This window comes from Castor canadensis, chromosome 12 (genome assembly GCF_047511655.1).
Source record: "Castor canadensis chromosome 12, mCasCan1.hap1v2, whole genome shotgun sequence".
Classification (NCBI taxonomy): domain Eukaryota; kingdom Metazoa; phylum Chordata; class Mammalia; order Rodentia; family Castoridae; genus Castor; species Castor canadensis.
Window position 1 is genome coordinate 82920877 of NC_133397.1, and position 22189 is coordinate 82943065.

At 36.3% G+C, this 22189-nt stretch overlaps 1 protein-coding gene across 4 annotated transcripts in view; it reads right to left on the reverse strand.

Moving 5' to 3' along the window:
* The window catches only part of Zc3h8 (zinc finger CCCH-type containing 8), a 28962-nt gene extending 6978 nt beyond the window's left edge, over window positions 1–21984 (reverse strand). For 2 of the 4 annotated variants that reach the window (XR_012439819.1, XR_012439818.1), the window contains exons 1-8: window positions 21784–21984; window positions 19718–19814; window positions 12219–12453; window positions 11118–11251; window positions 8858–8980; window positions 8386–8499; window positions 7344–7451; window positions 987–1211 (exon numbers count right to left, since the gene is read on the reverse strand). Coding sequence is in view for 2 of the 4 variants with exons in the window: in XM_074050264.1 (XP_073906365.1) it covers window positions 1065–1211; window positions 7344–7451; window positions 8386–8499; window positions 8858–8980; window positions 11118–11251; window positions 12219–12453; window positions 19718–19814; window positions 21784–21860 (1035 nt within the window). In the remaining 2 variants the exon portion in view is untranslated. Of the gene's footprint in view, window positions 1–641; window positions 1212–6341; window positions 6389–7343; window positions 7452–8385; window positions 8500–8857; window positions 8981–11117; window positions 11252–12218; window positions 12454–19717; window positions 19815–21783 lie in introns of those variants that run through there. The other 2 variants (XM_074050265.1, XM_074050264.1) reach the window with 2 other exon arrangements.
* Window positions 21985–22189: the final 205 nt, after the last annotated feature.

The window sequence follows — 22189 nt, forward strand, 5'->3', positions numbered from 1 at the left end:
GCTAGGGAGTGGACTAATTAACACAGGAACAGGGATGGAGACATGGCTTACTCTCACTCAGTCTCCTGCTCTAAGATTCCAGGGAGCTCTTCCTGGTTTCTTCCTTTTATCTGATAAACATCTGCTTGGAGTACATGCAATTCCCTTTCTTGCTTTAGTGGAATTGGATTACAACCAAAATAACTTTGGCTTATATAGTCAAAAAGGACTTTGCTAAGAAGTGTCACTAGAATGGTGTACTCTGAATGTATTAGCTTGTTAGTGATACTATCATTTTTTCCAGCAATAAAACCATATAATAATATCTGTGCTTCATAGTACTTGTCTAATAATAATCAGTATTACTATAAATAAGTGCATATTTACAATCACATTATACTTGGGAAATTTTTGTATCCATGTATTATACTGAAGATATCATAAAATGTCTAAAGTTTATATTTTATACAAGTGCATAACCCAATTATAGTTTGTGAACCAATCTGAAAAAGATAAATATTTTTATATTTTAAGAAAATCAAGGGCTGGGATGTAGCTCAGTGGTATAGCACTTGCCTAGCATGCGCAAGGCCATGGGTTCGATCCCAGCACCAAAAAAGAAAAGACAAAAAAAAAAAAGAAAATCAAGTTAATGAATGGTATAGCAAGAGAAATTACTCCACTTTATTTATAATAGTAAGAAACTGGAAACAAATGTCCAACAAGAAATTGGTTTTAAAAAAAATCACAGAATCATATTTTATTCTAAGCCATAAAATGGAATTGTAAGCATCCATTAAAAAACACACTGTGAAAGTCCTTAATGATATGTAGAGCCCTAACTCCACATCATTAGGTGGTATTGCATATTATTCCAGTATATTCTTATCAGTTTTTAACTCTCAAACTTCCTACACTGTTACCTATCCTCAGAGTAACTTTCTATTTTATTGAAAAATCTCACTCAGAAGAGAATTCTGTAATTTAATACCACAATATTAACCCACCAGTCAGCATATCTGTCACATATGCTCCTTTCTTGTCCTAACAGTTGGAGCACCCCAGTGAAGACCAACCCCTTCACTTCAGCACAAGATTCTGCCCTCTGCACTATCCATTAAAGAAGTTGCACACCACCACAATGGCACAAGAGGGCGCTTTAAATGAGGAATCTTATCAGTCTTGAACAGTCTTGAACAGGTGTGGCATGAGCACTCTTCACCTATACAGAGCTACAGAAGAAAACAAAGAACAACACATTAGGTTGCAAAAATTACAAATTTGGTCCCTCCATAATTCCCTCCCCTAAAAAATGTAGCAGCAGAAAAACAATACAAAAATCCAAAATGAATTAAATATTCTTTGGGAAGAAGAACCTTGATTTGACATTCAAAAACTAAGACAAGAACTGAATAACAAAAATGGAAATAATTAAGCAAGAGTTTACTGACCTCACAAATGATATAAGAGAAAGAAAAAACAAAATCATATAAAAACTGAAGACTACATTAATAAGAAAGAATACATTTCAATGAAGATGTAGGAAAAATTATTGGAAAAAAAGCAGAAAAAGAATGAAAATGAGACGAAGAAAGTAAAATTTAATAAACAGCAAAGACAATATAGAGGAAGAACATACAAATATAACAAATATATTACAATTAGTGAAATAGCATAGAAAGACAAGTACCAAATGTTCTTTCTCATGAGGAAGGTGAGAAACGTCAACCTGAAAGTAGAATAGTGATGACTAGTGTGAAAAGGGTGTGTGTGAGGATGAGTGGGTAAGTGAGGTGAATAAAGGGAGATTAGACTTGATCTAATCTATACTGGACACTGTCACAGTATAGAAATATTACACTGGCTTCTGGGGTGAAATGGCAGAATCTTTCACCTAGTGACTCTGAATGAGAAGAGTCAGGGTAACAAAAGGACTGACATATTCCAAAGAGGGAATCATGAAACAGGTGACAAGACAGATGAAAACCCAAGGAGAAACAGAAATGCTATGCAGAGGAGAGTCCATAGCTCTAACTCTGGCTCCCTGGGGTTGGGGGCTGGGGGCAGACGGAAAGGAAATTGATCAAATTAGTTTCATTCCCGGAATCTGAGGATGCTTCGACATATGCAAATCAATAAAATACAGCATATAAATAAAATTAAGGACAAAAATCAAATGATCATTTCAATAGATGCAGAAAAAAGCGCTTGACAAAATTCAACATCCTGAAGAAAATACAAACAGAAGGAACATTCCTCAACACACTTACATTCCTCAAATCATATTCATGTGCATGTCCACGATCAGCATGTGTACGTCTGTACTCAATACTGTACTAAACAAGGAACAGATGAGAGAATTTCCTCTGAAGTCAGCAACAAGGCAAAGGTGTCCACTATCCCACTTATTCATTATAGTGCTTGAATTCTTAGCCAGACCAATAAGGCAAGAGAAAGAAATAAAAGGGATACAAATAGGAAAGGAAGAAGTCAAATTCTCCCTATTTGTAGATGATATGATCCTTTAAAAGCACTAAAGGTTGTACAATAAAACACTTTAATCTTAAAAATACTTTGGGCAAAATAGCAGGATACAAAATCAACATATAAAAAATCAGTAGGTACAAATGAATAGTGAACATGCTGAGAAAAATCAGGGAAACAATCCTATTAACAAAAGCCTCAAAAAAAAAAAAAAAAAAACAAAAAACCCCAAAACCTAAGAGTCAACTTTAATTAAGGAGATGAAAGACCTCTACAATGAAAAACTATAAAACACTGAGGAAAGAAAAAGAAGAACTTGGAAAGACTCCCAAGTTCATGGATTGGCAGAATTAATTGGGTAAATGGCTACATTACTGAAAGCAAACTACATTTTCAATGCAATCTCCATGAAAATCCTAATGTCATTCTTCACAGAACAGAAAAGGCAATTCAGGCCAGGCACCAGTGGCTCATACCTGTAATTCTAGCTACTCAGGAGGCAGAGATCAGGAGGATAGCACTTTGAAGCCAGCCTTGGCAAATAGGTCAGAAGACCCTATCTTGCCAAAACCCATCACAAAAAAGCAGCTGGCGGAGTGGCTCAAGCAATAAGAGTGCCTGCCTAGTAAATGTGAGGCCCTGAGTTCAAACCCCAGTGCCACCATAAAAAAAAAAGAAAAAGCAATGTAAAAATTCATATGGAAGCACAAAAACCTAGAATAGCCAAAGCAATCCTGAGCAAAAAGAGCAATGCTGGAGTAACCACAATACTTGATTTTAAATTATACTATAGAGCCATAGTAACAAAAACAGCATGGTACAAAAGCAGGCACATAGGCCAATGGACTAAAGGACCCAGAAGTAAGTCCAGTTATAACCATACAATTTTTGACAGAGGTGCCAAAAACACATTGGAGAAAAGACTGCCTCTCCAATAAATGGTGCTGGGAAAACTGGATATCCACATATAGAAGATTGAAACTAGACCCCTCTTTCCCTGTACAAAAGTCAATTCAAAACAGATGTAGGACCTGAAACTTTGAAACTACTAGAGGATAACATAGGGGGAACACTTTAAGATTCCCCTTTAGGCAACGGCATTCTAATAGGACTCCAAGAGCTCAACAAATAAGAGAACTGACAAATGGGATTGCCTCTAATTTAAAAGCACGTGTACAACAAAAGGAACAACTATCAAAGTAAAGAGAAAGCCTACAGAACAGGAGAAAATCTTTGCCATCTATTCATCTGGCAAGGGATTACTATCTAGAATATATAAAGAGCTCAAAAAATTAACCAAAAGAATAATGAAATTCAATAAATTGGCAAATGAATGGAACAGTTTTCAAAAGAAGTACAAATGGCCAATAAACATTTGAAGACGTGCTCAACATCCTTTGCCATAAAGGAAATGCAAATCAAAACTTCATCAAGATTCCATTTCACCCCACTCAGAATGGCTATCATCAAGCAAACAAGGTCATGTGTGGTGATACACATCTATAATCCCAGTTACTTGGGAGGTAGAGGTAGGAGGATTGTGGTCCAAGGCAGGCCCAGGCAAAAGTGGGAGACTATTTGAAAAATAAACTAAACGTAAGCAAAAGGACTGGGGTGTGTCTCAAATGATAGAGCACCTGCTTAGCAAATGCAAGGCCCTGAGTTCAATTCCCAGTAGTGTAGTAAAAACGAACAAAAAAACCAATAAATGCTGGCAAGGATGTGAGCAAAAAAGGAACCCTCATATACTGTTGGTAGAAATGTAAATTAGTGTAGCCATTACGGAAAGTAGTAGGGAGGTTCCTCAAAAAATTGAAGTTGAACTATGATCCGATGCTGCTATACCTCTGCTGGGCACATACCTAAAGGAATGCAAATCAGCATACAAAATACTATAGATACCTATAAACACACCACGTTTATCATAGCACTATTCACAATAGCCAACTACGGAATCAGTCTAGGTGCCCATCAACAGAAGAATGAATAAATAAAAAGGGGTATATATACACAATGGAGTATTATTCAGCTATAAGGAAGAATGACATTATGTCATTTGTAGGAAAAGGGATGAAACTGGAGATCATGTTAAGTGAAATAAGCCAGAGCCAGAAAAACAAATATTGATGCTTTCTCTCATATGCAGAATCTAGAGCTAAAGGAAAGAAAAAGGACATGAACATAAAGGGGACTATTTCGGGGTGAACTAGTGGGAAGCAGAGGTGAACAGACAGTATGAGGGTGTGGTAGAAGTACATTGTATCTTATATGAAAAAGGTCAGTGAAACCCATTTAAGGAAGGTTTAAAAAGGGTGTGGGAGGGTAGATAAGAAAAGAGTAATAGAGTAAAAGGTCAGTGAAACCCCTCACATGGTATAATATATGCACTAGTAAAAATGGACAAAACTGAATTGAACGATGGCAGGAAGCACATGAAAAGATATTCAACATCATTAGTCAATTAGGAAAATACCACTTCATCTCTACTTGTGATGCTTATACCTGTAACACCAGCACTCGAGGCTAAGCTAGGGGGATCTCAAGTTCAAGGTCAGCCTGGGCTTGGCCATGTGACTTATATTGGACAATGTGCCCTGGAAAGCCTACTGGTTCTAGGAAGAGAATATAACAAACATGGGACAGAACCATCCCAACAGACCCACCCTACGAAGCAGATCCAATCTAGTGAAGGCCAGCCTAATATCTGGCCAACTCCCAAGCAATCTAGATTCTTAAAAATAAATGCTTTATATCATATGCTGCTAAGAGTTGTATGTTGTTTGTTAAGCACCATTATTGTGACAACAGTTAACTGATAATTTCCAATGGATTAAAATATAAATGAATACAGCAAAACTCCAAAACTTAAAAAGAACATTAAATTATTTTATGGCCTCATGATAGGGAAGAATTTTTCTTAAATAAGACACAAAATCTACCCAAAACAAGAAAAATTCCAAAATTACTAATTCTGCTCATTGACATACCTCAAAAAAGTGAAAAGAGAGCCCACAAAATGGCAGACTTGCCACACACACTTCTTCACAAAGGACTGTATCAGGAATATATAAAATCAATGTGGACAATCAGACCAACAGAAACACAGGCAAAAGACATTAGTAGGTGTCTCACCAAAGATGAAACTGTATGCCTAAGGAAAAATGTTGTACTTCATGTAATAAAGCTATGAGACACATTTTTATGAACCAGTAAACTGGTAAAAAAAATATTTATAATACAAAGTATTGGTAAGTGTAGAACAACAGGAATTCTATAATGTATAGGAGTATAAACTGTTATAAACACTTTAAAAATGTTATCTTAAATTGACATAACTGGTATAAATATTCATATATGAATATTTATAATAAGTTTATTTTAAAATTTGAAAATAGCCAAAATGTCCATCCAAAATGTACAAGACATATTCACAGGATGAAATGCTATGTATGAGTAAAAATGAGTGACAACTACCTGCATCTATATGAATGAATTTCAAGAGCTTGATGTTGAATGAAAACAAGACACTAGTACAGAGTACTGTTAACTATAAGCAAAACTAAACAGTATTTAGCAAATGATACACCCTCGGAAAATCTATTAAAAAAAAAAAACCAAGATGAGATTAAGAATGTAAACAACAAATTAAAATGGAGAAGGAGGCCAATAGAGATCCATATATTTATTGTCTATGTATTTGTATCAAATATTTTATAATACCTTCAGTGGGACAGGAAGGAGAGAAAAATCCTCTTTGAGAATAGAAAAAGCTCTATTAGCTGTTATTCCAACTTTTAGAGATGTTTCAGAGAATAAAAATGAAATTTGGTATATTCTACCTTCACCTTTTTATTTTTGTTATTTTTTTTTACATTTACCTTTTTAGCCTACTTTATTTACATGACTTCTTTTCAGTATCCAAAACCTAATATGAAAAAAAAATTCACGTAATTATTTTTATGCACTAATGTCTAATTAGGTACACTGTCATATTCTTACACTTTCAAATGATTCCAATAACATCCGTCCTAATAGTATCTAATAATATTTACTATAATAGGAAATGAAAAATGAATTTTATACATAGTTTTTCTATGTATTTTCACATAAGTAAACAAATAAATACTGGTACAATTTCTAGTTCCACAGTAACCTTTTATATTTTGCAATACGAAAACATTTAATAATAAGCACTTAACTTTCTAAAATTTGCATATGCTCAAGGGAACTTCTGTCACAGATGGTACAGTTGGTTTTAAAAGAATATGATTTTGTATATATTTCAATTTAATTTTGAAATTAGACTATCTCTAATTAACATGGGAAATGAAAGAATATGTACTTTTGACTGTAATATTTATAGTAAATACATAATTGGCTATAATTTTTCAATAATCTTTTCTCAGACCAAAACAATGTTTGAAAAAAGTACTTTCAAAGTACTAGTTTATCATTTTTTGATGTAACTTTCTAGGAGTCTTTGTAACAGGGGTACCATTTGTCTAGTTTGTTTTGCTTTCCTTTATTTAGCTTAGCTATTAACTTTTCTAACTACATTGAAAGTTTTAGATACATTCCAGTTTATACCATTAATGAATGAATATAAATCTTCCTTTCAGCTATTTAAAAAATACAAATAAAACTAATTCTGAGGTGGAGGAAAAAAGGGGTTAAAAAGAGTAATAATGTACACGGGCTGAATTTTATCAAAGTTTCTTATATGCACATATGCAAATATCTCAATGAAATCCCTTTGTACAATTATGCTAATAAAAATTTTTTTTAAAATTTCCAAATCAAGGTAAATCCTTAGATTATTACACACCAACCTATGAGGTACTCTCTTTAAAAGAAAAAGAGAAGATTATAATTACACTTACTTTAGCCAACAGTTCTTGTGTTTCAGCAGTCAGTGGAGCATGGGAAAACTTACAGAAATCTCCCTGATAACATTTTGTTCCTGTATGGTAAAACTTGCAAGGGTATTCATGTAGCATAGATGTTAAGGAAAATAATAATTTCAATACAACTAAAATAATTAGTTATTAATTTAGTAACTACATTTTCCTATATAAAGAGCTGTTCTAGTAGAAACACTGAATACTTTATTTAAAATACAAGACAATAAGTTACTAATTGGGTTACATGAAAAAAATCTAATTTTAGAAAGATCACATAAATCAAGCTTACTGACCATAACAAAATACTTTCTTCCTTCAAACTTGTTCTCACGATGGACTACAGGTATATTTCACTGATACATGAAAGAAAGGTATGTTTTAAATACCTCAAAAAATGTGATTATTTTTACAGTATCCTTTGGGGTGCGGAAAATCAAACTCAATGACAATAATATGTCTAACAAATCTGTATCCTTTATACATTAGGCTTACTTCAAACAGAATAAATTTTTACAACTTCAACATTGTTTTCTAGGAAAAAATCCTCAAGCTGGAATTTGAGACTCTTTGCATTCAGTGATTGAAGAAAAACAACTTCTGTGATGATGTTACTGCCCTTAAAATGCTTCTGTTCTACATTTTTACAACATTTGCCTTATGGAACTAAGGGTATTCTTCAAATGAAGGGACTCTACATAGTATGGGAAACAGAAAATGATTATTCCATCTGTTCTGCTTATATGACTACAATTCACTTAGTCATTGTCACAGCAGAAATTCTAACATCTTTCTGGACTTGACCAGGTTTTATGAGCCCACTCTACCACCCAGGCTGAGAAGAAAGATCTTTATGTGAAAGATTTCCTAAAACATCCCTGTCTTTTTCCTTATAAAAAAAAACAAAAACAAACAAACAAAAAAACTATATACAATTTAATCACTTTGATACTAAGTTTGGACTTAAGATAGTATAAATTTGTTATAGCTACAATTCTGGTTTTAATATCTTGTGATGAAGGATATTATGCAAAAATAGACAGTTTTCTCCTCTGGTACAATACCCTTGTACATAAAACTTACACATTTCCTTTTTCTTCTCTATCTCTGCATCATGATCAAATTTACACTGGTCTCCCTAGTCCATAAGAAAGAACAAGGACAAGTTATTATTTCTTAAAGTTAAGTCATTAACAACTTAATTGCCACTCAACTTTAAGTAAAAAGTTTCAGAAAAAAATTAAGTCTTAGAAGTAACAGTCTCACTCTTAATGAATTAGCTTGCAAATTATATCTGATTAAAATTTTCCCAAGTCCTAAACATTAACACAAAGTATTTTTCAAAAATTATCTACTTTTTAAAATATATTTCCTTTTCTAGAAGGAAAGTTTGAAAAACCTACATGCATGAGTTAAAATGGAACAGCAAGTTTGTTTTAGTTCATTTTAGCTATAACCTTACATTTTAGTACACTTTTGCTTACACATTTTTATACCTTAATACATTTCCTTTCAAGAAAATATTTGCAAATTTGTTTTCCCTTGCGTTCTACTGTATGTTGGTTGATGAATCCCTGACTCATTCTCACATGCTGCTGCTTCTCTTTAGGTTCACCATCCTTCAAAAACAAAAAAACAAAGTGTTAGAAATACAAAACTAAACATTTTATTATTGCACAAAATTAACCTGAACTACATTACTTTTAAAACATTAAGAAGTGTCTCGTCTAGCCAGATATAGTGGTACAGCACTCAGGGGATAAGAGACCGGAGGATTGAGAGTTCAAGGTCAGCTGGGCTACATAGCTAGACCCTGTCTCAAAAAGAACAAAAGCAAAAACCAAAACAAAACTTTTCTAAAATGGCATTCAGGTGAGATTTTATTATGTCAGTTTACAAAATGAATGATTTGTTGGTTTTCAACAGAATTCTAGTGTTTGTGAAATTTGAATAGTTTATTATACTTTACCCTCTTTTAGTAAAAATGAGTGAAAAAAAATTAAAAAATGAAACTGCCACCAGATGCCCTGTGACTCACACCTGTAATCTTAGCCAATTTGGAGGCTGAGATTGGGAGAATGGTAGTTGGAGACCAGTGTGGGCAAGTAGTTTGTGAGACAGACCCCATCTCCAAAATAACCAGAGCAAAATGGACTGGAGATGTGGCTCAAGTGATAAGAGCATTTGCTTTGCCCTGAGTTCAAACCCTACTCCCACAAACACACAAAAAAATATGCCAATACCTGTAATAAAAAGTGATTATGGAGACAAAGCTGGGAATCATGAAATGAACAAAAAATACTGAGAGTTTCAATGAGATGTTCATTGGGTGTGAGCTGAGCATACTGACTAGCTCAAATTAAAAAAACGTGACTACATGACTAGAAATATACCCTTCAAAGATGTGAGAAAGCTATAAAAATATTTTTACATAAAAAGCAGGTGGAGAATTTTAAAATCTTTTTCTTTTCTTTTTTTTTTTTTTTGTGGTACTGGGGCTTGAACTTAGGGCCTCATGCTTGCTAGGCAGGCACTCTACCACTTGAACCATACCTTCAGCTTAAAATTCATTTCAGCTCTTCAGAAACAACTTTTAATGTATTAAAGTATAGGGTATAGCTTCTGCATACCAAATTAGTAAGCACAGTTTTAGGAATATGGTATGTGCAACTAACTACAGAGAGCTAACTATAGAGTCTCTTAAGGGATCTGCTCTACAAAAAGGTCTATTTATTTATAAGACTATCAAAATTATGTCTTGTAAATATGTCTCAGTTTAAATCTTTGGTTTTATTTGTTATTACTGAAGTGTAACATACATGTTTAGAATTTGCTCCTGATGTAGGTCTGTCAGCTTTAGCTGAATAATAAGTTGAGTCAATGTAAGCCAAATGAAAGAGAACACTGAACAGGGGTTACAAAACAAAGTTCAGTCCTGGCTTGGCCCTTTTAACTATAAGCAGTTACTTGAAACCTAGGGCTTTAAATTCCTCACTTGTACAATATGAAGGGATAGATTTTATATAAATGTATTTCACTCCATAGAATTTGGTATTTCTTCTTTTTTTTTTTGAGATGGCATCTTGCTGTTATGTAGGCTGGTCTTGAATTCCTGTCTCAGCCTCCTGAGTAGCTGGGACTACAAGGTATGCACCACTGTAACCAGCTGATATTTGGTATTTCTGGTATTCTAGGTCCCCCACCACTATTGTCCTCTTTGACCAAGTCTTACAAAAAGCATGACATCCAGTTTAAAAGCTCTCCTAAGTGTCCAAAGGAATCATCTGTCTCACCCTAAGTATATACAGAGCCTAAGAAAAGAAAGAACTTCTATAAAGCACAATAAAAATAAAAAAAAAAAAAAACCTGTGAGATTTGGGAGTCAAAGTAACAGGTGAGGGGCTTCAATAGTATAAACTGTAAAACTCTGTGTCTTTGAAATGTCTCCAGGATTACTTTATCTTCTGCCTCCTGTTGTTCCAGTTATTGGCAGTATAATGCAAAAAATCAAGGGACTTGCTACATACATTCAGAGACAACATACACTAAGGCTGAAAATGGGTGCTGGCAGCTAATGCATGAGAGGGAAGGACGTGGTAATGGTAAGGAGGAAGATCGCGGACAGCCCTTTGATGGCAAGAGGAGACCTCCACACTCAGATAACTCTGATTCTCTGGGATGCTCTCACCTCTCCATATCCCTTAGAAGATAAAATCCCAAAGCACATAGCTGACCTTCAAGAATACGTTCCTGTACCTCTTTCTGTGAGCCACTGTTTCTCAGTAAGGCATTTGATTCTTTGTTTCCAGTGCCAGGCCATTTTCGCTTCATTTTCTTCTGTTTGCCATTCTTGTGACCAGCTTTAAGGTTTTTATTTTTTGGTTTAGCAGCTAAAAACAACACAAAATTAATTTTTTAAATGACATAAACTTATACAATCAATTTAATCTTAAGAAACACATACACCTGGGGCTGGTGGAGTGGCTCAAGTAGTAGAGCACCTGCCTAGCAAGCATAACGCAATGAGTTCAAAACCTACTACCACCAAAGAAGTACATACACCTTACAATAAATTCAGGAAAAGTTCTCTACAGTGCAAAGAGGGAAAACTGTGATGATACTGACCTGTCTTTCTAGAAGCTCTGAAACTAAAGAGACCAAAAAGAGAATTATAACACATCCTGAATTCTCAATTCATTATTTTTGAAAATAACTGTCAGGAAATAAAAGCAAGATAATTAATAAAATCAATTAACAGTCACAGCCAGAAGCTTTGACGTGATCAGGGTATGAAGGATCTAATTAAGAATCATCATAGCATTACAAGAAAAAAAAATGACAATCAGATAATTCACTATATTTCACTTAGATTAAGTTTATCCACAGATATATTTTGAATGGAAGAAACACTTGGAGGTAAAACAAACAAACTAAAAACAAAAGAAAAAAAGCATCAAGAATCTCATTTACAACTGCCAATTACCCTTGTATCTGTTAAGTCCCATCTTAGTAATATAAAAATATCTAAGTTATAGTTTGTTATACAACCATTCTAATCAACTCTTCTTTAAATGACATCAATACAAACAGGCACATCCTATCTTTCACACTTGCACAGGCCAGAGATTTCACATTCTAGCCATGGACTTTGCTAACCATCTCTAGTCCCCCAGTTTTCCTACAAATGGTTGAGAATTTACACATCAAGTGACCAGGTCTCAGGTGTGGTCTCACATTAAGCAAGATCATGTCTGGTATAAATACCCATAAAATCCTTGTTTGTATCATAAGAAAGCGCAGGAGAAAAAACCCTGTCCAAACATGAACAACTTTAAATCCTAACAGTTTGGTACTTACTCTGTCGTGTATCTTTTGCTCCCTCTTTCTTCACAAATTCTTCATCAAGTGGCAAAGCTTGAGCAGCACTTGCCATTTCTTTAGCTTGGATGTACTGTTGAAGTTCTTTGGCAAAATTATCTTCTGGTTCCTGACCACAGGTGTCATTATCACTATATACATCATAGTCCTTACTTCTTGATTTTCTACGTTGCAAACTCTTTGGTGATGTTTTAGGGTTTCCAAAGTGCCTAACCTAAGTGAAAAGTAAAATTTCGATATTTAAAAACTTAGCGAGATTTAAAACCAACCTGGTTATTCAGATGAAACAATAGTGGCCATAAACTGGTAATTACTGAGGTTGGGTGATAGGACATGGGTTTCATATACTAGTCTCTCCATTCTTAATAGATATGAAATTAAAACAAAATCAGCATGATATACCTATCTGTAAAGATAATTTGAGGGAAGATTCTGAATTTGTACATTGTATGCATTTTACTGAATTATAAGTCTAAATCACTAAATCTTAATTATTTCATAAGAGGGAATTATGGGTTTATCGTTCTCACGTGGCTTTTTTTTCCTTTGGGATGACTTTTACATGTTCTGATTAAATATTTCATTTTACTAAAACACCAAGTAAACTGTACTAGTCCAACTGAAAAAGCACTCACACTTAAGATACATCAGAGCCACCAAATCAACCCTTTCTCCTGTAATTCACAGCAGTGGTACCAGTTATGAGGACAAGAACGAACCACCTGTTCTCTGTAATCAAGTTGACTTTACTTTTATTGGTATAAATGAAGTATACAAAGGGATTTCACTGTGGTACTTCTATACATACACATATAATGTATTTTAATCAAATTCTCCCCCTTTCTTAGTCTCCCCTCACTTTTATTTTGTGGTGTTAGAGACTGAACCCAAGGACTTGTACATGCTAGGCAAGTGCTCTACCACTGAGCTGTATCCCCAGCTCTACTTTACTTTTTTCTGGTGATATTGGAGTTTGAACTCAGGTCCCTGAACTTGCTAGGTAGGTACCCTATCACTTCAGCCACTCTGCCAGCCCTTTTTGCTTTAGTTATTTTTCGAATATGGTCTCACTTTTATGTCTGGGCCAGCCTGGACCACATTTCTCCTATTTATGCTTCCCACAAGCTGGGATGATAGGCTTGCACCACCGTGCCAACTTTTATTGTCTTGCTAACTGTTTGTCTGGGCTGGCCTTGAAACATGATACTCTGGATTGGTCCCAAGGCAACAAAAGAAAACCCAAGCACCCTCTGGAACAGAAACCAAGGTATGAGAGCTGATCCTAGAGGAGCCCAAGCTGATTACAGCAGATGCCTTAAGTAATTCCTATTAAAAACAACAACAAAACCAAAACAAACAAAAGAACCTTTCCATGTATTGATTATTCAGGTATGTATATACACTTGGTAAGAAACATACATCAAACTGTAATTATATTAATGTGTTTGATAAATTGTAGTAAAAAAAATTTTTTGTTTAATGACCAAGTACTAAAGGGTTCCTATTCTGACAAGAATTACGTCAGACAGAGATGGCAAGTCTATCATTACTGTGGCCAATGAACCTGCTTCAAAGCATGCTTGAGGGGTTGGGGTGGGGATGGTTCAGTTTAGTACACTGGTCTAACAGAGCTCCAGCAGCCCCAAAATCAAACCAAACCAAACAAATTCCCCAAACATGCTTTGTACCTGGTCTCTGAACTACTTTTACATAATTCACTAAGGCAGCAACCAAGAAATAGGGAGAGAAAGAAGAAAGAAACTATTATTATAAAATATGTGGTCCAATTTAATGGTTTACTTTTGATGGTTAACTTTAAAGGTGGGAGTCACACTACCAGAGGACTACTGTAAGCCTAGAAAATGAACTCGTTCCTTGCTCAAAGGGTCCAAACAGAGGAAGTTTTTTGTTTGTTTGTTTGTTTGCTGTATTGGGGATCAAACCCAGGGCCTTGTGCATGCTAGGCAAACACTTAAACCACTGAGCTACATCCCCAACTCAGGGAAATTTCTTGATCTGACAACAGATCGATGTTACCTTATCTTCATTATACCACGCAAGACACCAGACTAGACAACCAACCTATCTAACAATAGCCAAACTAAATGAGTAATCACTCATCTTTGTACAAGTGCCCCCAACTGTACAAAATACACAGGTCTACAGTACTGAAGCAGAATCTTTTTGCCACAAGTAATAACATGTTTGTGTTGTATTGAATGAAGACACAGGACAATCTGGCATCTTAGTAAAACCAAGACAACCGTTAACTATGTTATTGTCCAGTAGAGGCAAATATTATTGATTCCTTCCAAAGTGCACTAAAATGCACAAAATACGAATGAATGCTTTTGTTCATTTAGCTAGCTATAAATTCACTGATTGGTTTGCTGCTCTTTGTATAATTTATACACACATGATATTACAACTCTTCATTTTTTTGTAAGAGTGTAAAAGATTTTCTTGCTTTTGATTCCAGATGGTTTATGGAGCTAGTATTATGGCTTCCTGATACCCCCATAGAAATAAAAGTACCTACAGATAATTATGTGTGGATAAACAGATGAAATATATTCATCAGTAACTGAGAAGGTTTTTTTGGGACAGTAATGGGATTTGAACTCATATCACTTAAGCCATACCCCAGCCCTTTATTGCTTTATTTTTCAGATAGGGTCTCATGGTTTTTTGCCTGGGCCTGCCTGGACTATGATCCTTCTATCTATGCATTCCATGTAGCTGGGATTACAGACATGTGCCACCATCCTCAGCTTGTTTTATTGAGAAGGTGGTCTTGATAACATTTTTTCCAGGGTTGGCTTGGAAAAGAAAGTCATGCTCCAGAGATTGGGTGTAGGAGCAGTGTAAGAAATAGGGCAAAAAAGGAGGATGAATTAAAATTCTGTAAAAACAAACAAACCTATTATAATAAATCCTGCCTACTGTACTCTTCACTAGAATAAAATCAACTAAGAACTTTCCTTTGGGGGGGAAAAAGAGAAGGCTATTACCCAAAGGAATTGAATAAAATACCTAGTAAAGGCTTAAGACTTCTCATGTGGGTACTAAGCCCTCCATAGTGAAATATGGACTACTTTGTTGTCAAATTAGATGGCAAAGCATTGCAGTTATTATGTAACAATACAGTAGGGTAAAGAAACCAAAATATATGCTGACACTGTAACATTAAGCATTCATCACAATATTCCCAACATACAAGAAAGTAACAGAAAAACTAGAACATTTAAAACATGCTATCTTGTAACATTTCCTTCTTCACAGAAATTAAAAATGAAAATAGGGCTACAATCAAATTAGGCCTTGGTTTTAAGACAGGGTCTCACTTTGTGGTCCAAGTTGGCTTTGAACTGGCTATACAGCTCAGGTTAACCTGAAACTCACAAACCTCCTGCCTCAGCCTACTGAGTACTGAGATTATAGACATATACCACCATGCCAGGCCTAAAGTTTCTGAGTGGCTCATTTGATAGCCAGAGAAAGCTGGTGGTGAGTTAATTAAACTGTTTGATTGTAGCAGTTGAAAAGATGTGTCCAGAGAAAATCAAGTTAAGACAATTGGTCATTCGGCAATAACAGTTGTTTAAAGTCATGAGGAAAAGACTTCAACAATGTTTTTAAAAGTTCAATGATTTCAATGGCTCTCCTGGTTCTTGATGAGAGATACTGCTCTTATCACTGTGCTGTCCACAGTTAACCCAGTGCACACTGACTGGCAGCAGGTATTTTTCACACTCAGGTTACAGTCCATCCCAGCAGTGCTTCCTTAGACTAATGCAAGTGCATAGGAAACTATCACTTCAAAATCCACTTAAATGAGCTGCCACAAATCAAGAAAAGAATCCAACAGAGTTCCACAAATGGCTTCCAGGCAATGAAAATACTCAATTAAAATCACTGATGCTGGTTAACTGATATCAGCATTTGGCAGTACTATCTGTAGTGAAAAATACCTTCAGAGTTGAAACAGATAAAATTTTATTATGTATCAGTGTAATAGATGAATCTTATGATAATTTTGGTGATAGGGAACAGTAACTTTGAACCCTAATTAAGCAAATAATTATCCCACAAAGAAAAATCTCAATTATTCTCACAAGTAAACCTGTATTACAAAAACTTATTTATATACTAAATTTTGTGGACAAAATGTAGAACTTTCTTTTGTCCCTTTTTGCTATATAAGTACCTCCATGATATGTCCAACTTGACTTTTTTTTTTTTGCTCTACCTTTTGAGCCACACCCTTAGCCCTTTGTTTATTTTGAGATAAAGTCTTTGTCTAGGCTGGCCTTGAACTTGAGATCCTCCTATCTCCACCTCCTGAGTAGCTGGCATTACAGCCATGCACTACCATGTCTGGCTTCTATTTTGCCTCTTAGCTTTAAAAACCTAAAGTATTGTGGCTGAGGACATAGCTCAATGGTAGAGTGTTTGCCTAGCATGCACAGGCCCTGGGTTTGATCCCTACTACTGGAAAAAAAAAAAACCTAAAGTATTTGCTGTCTTGTCCTAAAGACCCCGATTTAGAGAATAAAACAGAAAAGCAGGAAAAAACTAAAAAACTGGTTCAGAGGAAGCAAATACTGTTCAATGAAAAGAACTCAAAATTTAAGAAATAAAAATATTTAAGATATTAAATATTTAAGATGTTGTTACCAAAGAAACTACACCAACAAAATAAGAGTGAGCTCTTAAGTACTTAAATGATTTACAAAGATGAAAGAAATAGAGGAAAATTCTTAGAATATAAAGAAAAGACAAAGATCTATATAAAGATATATATAAAGAACGTGAGTGAATTATCTCACTGCCACACCACAAAGCCCAATAAATGAAAAGGTTCACAATCTCATGTAATTAAGAAGACCCAAAATAAAAAGAACAACCTGAAAGCTTCTAGAGAACAGGACACTCCCAAAGGAACTAGCACTTGACTAGTCTGTAAGAAACAATGGAACAATAATCTCAAACTGACAAATTTATCAAAAGATGCTCCCTATCAGTAGTAATTCAGAAAATGCTAAGTAAATCAGACTGAAATATCACTGTACCCTCATGCAGCTAGCAAAAATAAAGGTAACAATACCAAGTATTGGCCTGGTCTGGAGCATTAGAAATATAGTCTCTCATACACTGCCTCTGGGAATAAAACTGGTAGAACCACTCTGAAATACAGTTAGGAGTGTTGACAAAGACTCAGTAGTTTCTGGGCTGGAGGCATGGCTCAAGAGATACAGCACTTGCCTATCAAGTGTGAGGCCCTGAGTTCAAACCCCAGTACCATAAAAAAAAAGATTCAGTAGTTTCTTTCATTGGTAAATGTAGAATACATGTGAAAAAATGCAGCAGCACAGCATTTCATCAAAACTGAGAGCCACCTCAAATGTCTACTGACAATAAAATTTGGTGTACTCAAATAATGGGATACTAAGCTGCTATGAAAATGAACAAACAAGTGCACACAATATTTATGTATCTTAAAAAATAAAAACAAGCAAGATAAACTAAGTGGTAAAGAGGAGGAAGTGATTAGTACACAAGTTAGCATTTTGGTTATCTCTAGGAGGAGAAAGGGGATCAAGACTGAGGAAGGAGACAGCAATGCTTTCTCAACCTGCAGGCACCTGGGTACTTTCTTCTAAATTAGCCACGATGTTATACGCACCTGGGTACTTTCTTCTAAATTAGCCACGATGTTATACATTCATGTTTTATATTCATGTGAATAAAGTGCCTGGGCTGATGCAAACCTTGGACACAGAACTAGAAATTACTTAAGACAATCATATAATGTTCTACCTGCCTATCTGCTGTAGTGGGTGACATACAGACTGAGGGAAGGATGGGCATGAAGAACTGGGGCTTATGTGACTGAGGAAGTATAAAAATTTATGGGAAATTAAACCTGCAGTTCCTCCATGGCAGCTTGTCCCAAACATGTCCCAAAGAGCAAAAGTTGTTTACTTGAGTAGCTCAGGAGAGGAACATGCTGTTGCTGCCTTATTGTCTCATTGGATTCTTTTGTAAAGGCTGCTTGTATCTTATATGAGTATCATTGCCAATAAAACCAATTCTTCTGTAGTATCTTAAAATCACACACACACACACACACACACACACACACACACCCCAAAACAAAATATTAAAAACAAAGACGCAAGAGAGGAGAGCAGATACTGGTTTTGTTATGAGGGTAAAATGAGTCCTCCCAAAATTCTTATGGCTAAATCCTAACTTCCAGGACCTCAGAATGAAAATCAGGCCAATGTAGATGTAGTTAATTAAGATGAGGTCATCCTAGCTATCAGAAGGCAGAGATCAGATGATTGCGGTTTGAAGCCAGTCTAGGCAAATAGTTTGTGAGACCCTATCTTGGAACAAAGCAAAACCATTATAGAAAAGGGCTGGTGGAGTGGCTCAAGGTACAGGCCCTGAGTTCAAACCACAGCACCACCAAAAAAAAAAAAAAAAAAAAAGATGTCATTAGGGTGGTCCCTATTCCAATATAATCAGTCTCCTAATGTCCTTAAAAAGTAGATATTTAGACACAGACATTGGGGTAGAATGCCATGAGAACATGAAGGCAGAGATCAGGGAGATGCTTTTGTGAACCAAGAAATGCCAAAGATTGCTAGAAATCCACCAAAAGCTAGGAGAGAGGCCTGGAACACATTTTCCTCACAGACCTCAGAAGAGATCAACCCAGTCAATGTGTTTCTCTCAGACTTATTTCCAGTGGCCAGAACCATGTATGGAATAATGAATTTGTTGTTTATGCCACCCAATTGGCGGTACTTTACTATGGCAACCCTAGCAACTAATGCAGGCATTAAGACATAAATAATCACACTGGTTAAGGTAGCAAATAAAAATCTTTAATTTAGCCAGGTGCAGTGGCTCACATCTGCAATCCTAGCTACTCAGGGGCAGGGATCAGGAGGATGGTGGTCTAGGGAGGCCTGGCCATAAACGCGAGATCCTACTGATAAAATATATAAAGCCAAAAGGGCTGTGGTATGGATCAAGTGGTAGAGCACCTGTCTGGCAAATGCAAGGCCCAGAGTTCAAACCTCAGTACTTTTCAAAAAAAACAAAACAAAACAAAACAAAAAAAAAAAAACCCAGAAACTTTAATTTTTAAGGAGAGCAGTTTTTCAAACAGTTTACAATCCATTTCAGAAATAGGGAAAATCAACCAGTCCACCACATTGGTACATTACCCATCAGCTGTAGGGAAAAACAGGAACATCAAAATAAAAGCAATTACTAGAAACAGTTCATGTTCAATGACAACAAGGTTATTGAACAACAAATCCTTTCAAAACTATAACCAAGATTCCCCGATGTCAAGTAACAGGGTCCCAAATGCTCACTAACATGAGACAAACAGGATTCCCCTCATTGATTTCTCATATCATTCATAGTTGTTTTTTAGATAATCCAACTTTTTCCCTTACTTTTTTGGGAATTTTCTCACACTTCAGTTTTACTTTCCATTTTACTTTCTCTTTTTGTGTTTCTTCAACTTCATTGTCATCTATTTCATCATTGATTCTGCAGGAAAAAAAAAATCAAATAGTACAAAAATTTTTTTTTCAGCCTGAAAAGGATTCATACCACAGCATCAAAATTCATTGCTTGGGTTTGTCTTCAACTTGCCCTCTATGAAATTCCAAACTCAAAGTCTACTCCAAATACATAATGCTTATGAACAATAAATGTTAATATTTTTATGAATAATCTGTAAAATGAAAATTTAAATTATAAAACCTTCATGTTGAAGAATTAGCAGCTATGTGAATTATCCATCATTCCATTCACTCAACAAATACTGAGCATGCACCACGTATCTTGGCCTTATATCCTGATGTGCAACAGAGAAAAAGACAAAACCTGTCTACCTCCTGAGAGCTATCTGCCTGGTAGAAAAATGCAATCATTCTCAATACAGTGTGGTAAGAAACCGAGATTTGGAGGCCAGAGACCTTCTGATCTAAAAGACATGATAAGAATTAGCAAACAAAGAAAAATTAAAAGGGTATTTCAAGTAAAATCAGGGTGCTTTCTGAGGTTAGAAGAAACACATTCAAGTGCGAAGATGAAAAAGTTTTCAGACTCATAGGAATGAGTTGACCACACAGACATCATGTGAGATCATTACCTGAGGGTATTCCAGCAAAACTAAAAATAAGCCCAAAAGAGATGAAGGGATGGGAAATAAAAATGCTAGAGAACAAGTGCATGCCCTAAACCACACCCTATTATTCTTCACTGCCTACTCCACTTTCACCATTCCATTAAGGCCTACAATTCTGACCTATATGCAGAATGGAACGGAGATGATCATCCTCACATCTGTAAAACAAGTCGACTTCAGGAGCAGTGAGCTGTCCCTGTTTCTTGTTCTCTGACTTCTCAGTCTTCTCTTTTGGTTCCTCAACTTTACAACTGTAAAGTTTACAGTCAAACCCTCATACTTCTTTTGTCTATACTCTCATTCTTGATGATGTCTATCTTATGACTTGTAACATGTAAGTCTCCAGTCCTTTGAAACCAAACAGAACCAACTTCCTATTCAACATAATTCACCTTCAGTATTCTGCTTTAGAAGACAGGTGATAAAAAAGGTGTGGGCCCTGAAGTCACACTGTCTAGGTAACTTAATCCTAGCTTTGCAACTTACACCACACAATCTTAGCAGGTTATCAACCTCAGGATCTTAATTTTCTCATCTGTAAAATGAAGACAATGTAATTTTAATTTTCTCTTTAAGGTTGTTGTGAGGACTAAATAATGTTATTTCACGTAAAGCATATAATAAAGCTCTTGATGGTAGCCTGAATTAAGGGAATAGTTTGAATTAAGGTATTTGAAACAGAAGTGAACACACATGAAAGACACAGGGAGGTAAAATCAGCACTGGAGATCTGAGATGAGGGAAATGGAGTAAGGGATGTGTACCAAATGTTAACAAAGGGACAATGGGGGACATACAAGACAAAGGGGGGGTTTTAGCACTACAAACTCAAAGAATGGCCAGCAGTCTTACATGTTTTTTCAACGTAACATTAATACTAAGTTGAAACGTTGTTTGTTGCTTTATTCTGGTCTTTAGGGTCCACCGATCATTGGCAGGGTATTCATTACTTATCCTTTATTGTTTAATGAACCTGGGGCTCCGTCCTTGCTGCAAACCCGCAAGTGATCTCTGTCCTTTGGGCTTCAACTTACAAGAAACAGAGTAAGTGCAAGTGAGATGAGAGCAGGAGCCGAGTTCACACCCACAGGGACGAGTACAGGCGCCTCCCGCACGCGGACGGCTCCCCGCGCCACGCTCCCGGCACCCGGGCCGGGGGTCAGTCTCTGCCTTCGGTCCCCGCGCCCCCTACCAGACCTCTCCACGTCCGACCGTCGCGCCCCACCAGCCCGGCCCAAACGCTCCCGGGACGGCTTCGGGAAGGAACAAAGGGGCGGATACCAGCCGGGGCCCCAGGATACAAAGGATGAAAAGATGTGGGATCACCTTTCGTCAGGGTCCGAGGCCGGTTTTTTGCCGAGGGCTGGGTTGGGGGGTTTTGAGAAAAGATTTTCAAAATCCATGACCCAGAAACGTGGCCTCCCCCTCGCGCGCCGGGTGACTACAGCGTTCCAACAAGCGCGTTCCTATAACAGCGCGAGTGCAGGACTCCAGGAACGCGCCACAGGCCGCACGCCCCGCCTCGCGCATGCGTGGTCCCGCCCCACGAAAGCCCGTTCTCGTCCCGCCCACCTCCCGCGCATGCGCACCTCTGCTCTCTTGCTGGTGATTTCCAAGGCGTACTTCTGTCGAGTAGTTTTAAGACTTGATCCCTGGGATTCGTCGTTTACTTTGATGAAAACTGTTCGACCGCAAACACAGTGTTTCCAAGAAATAGTAGTGATAGCCAACA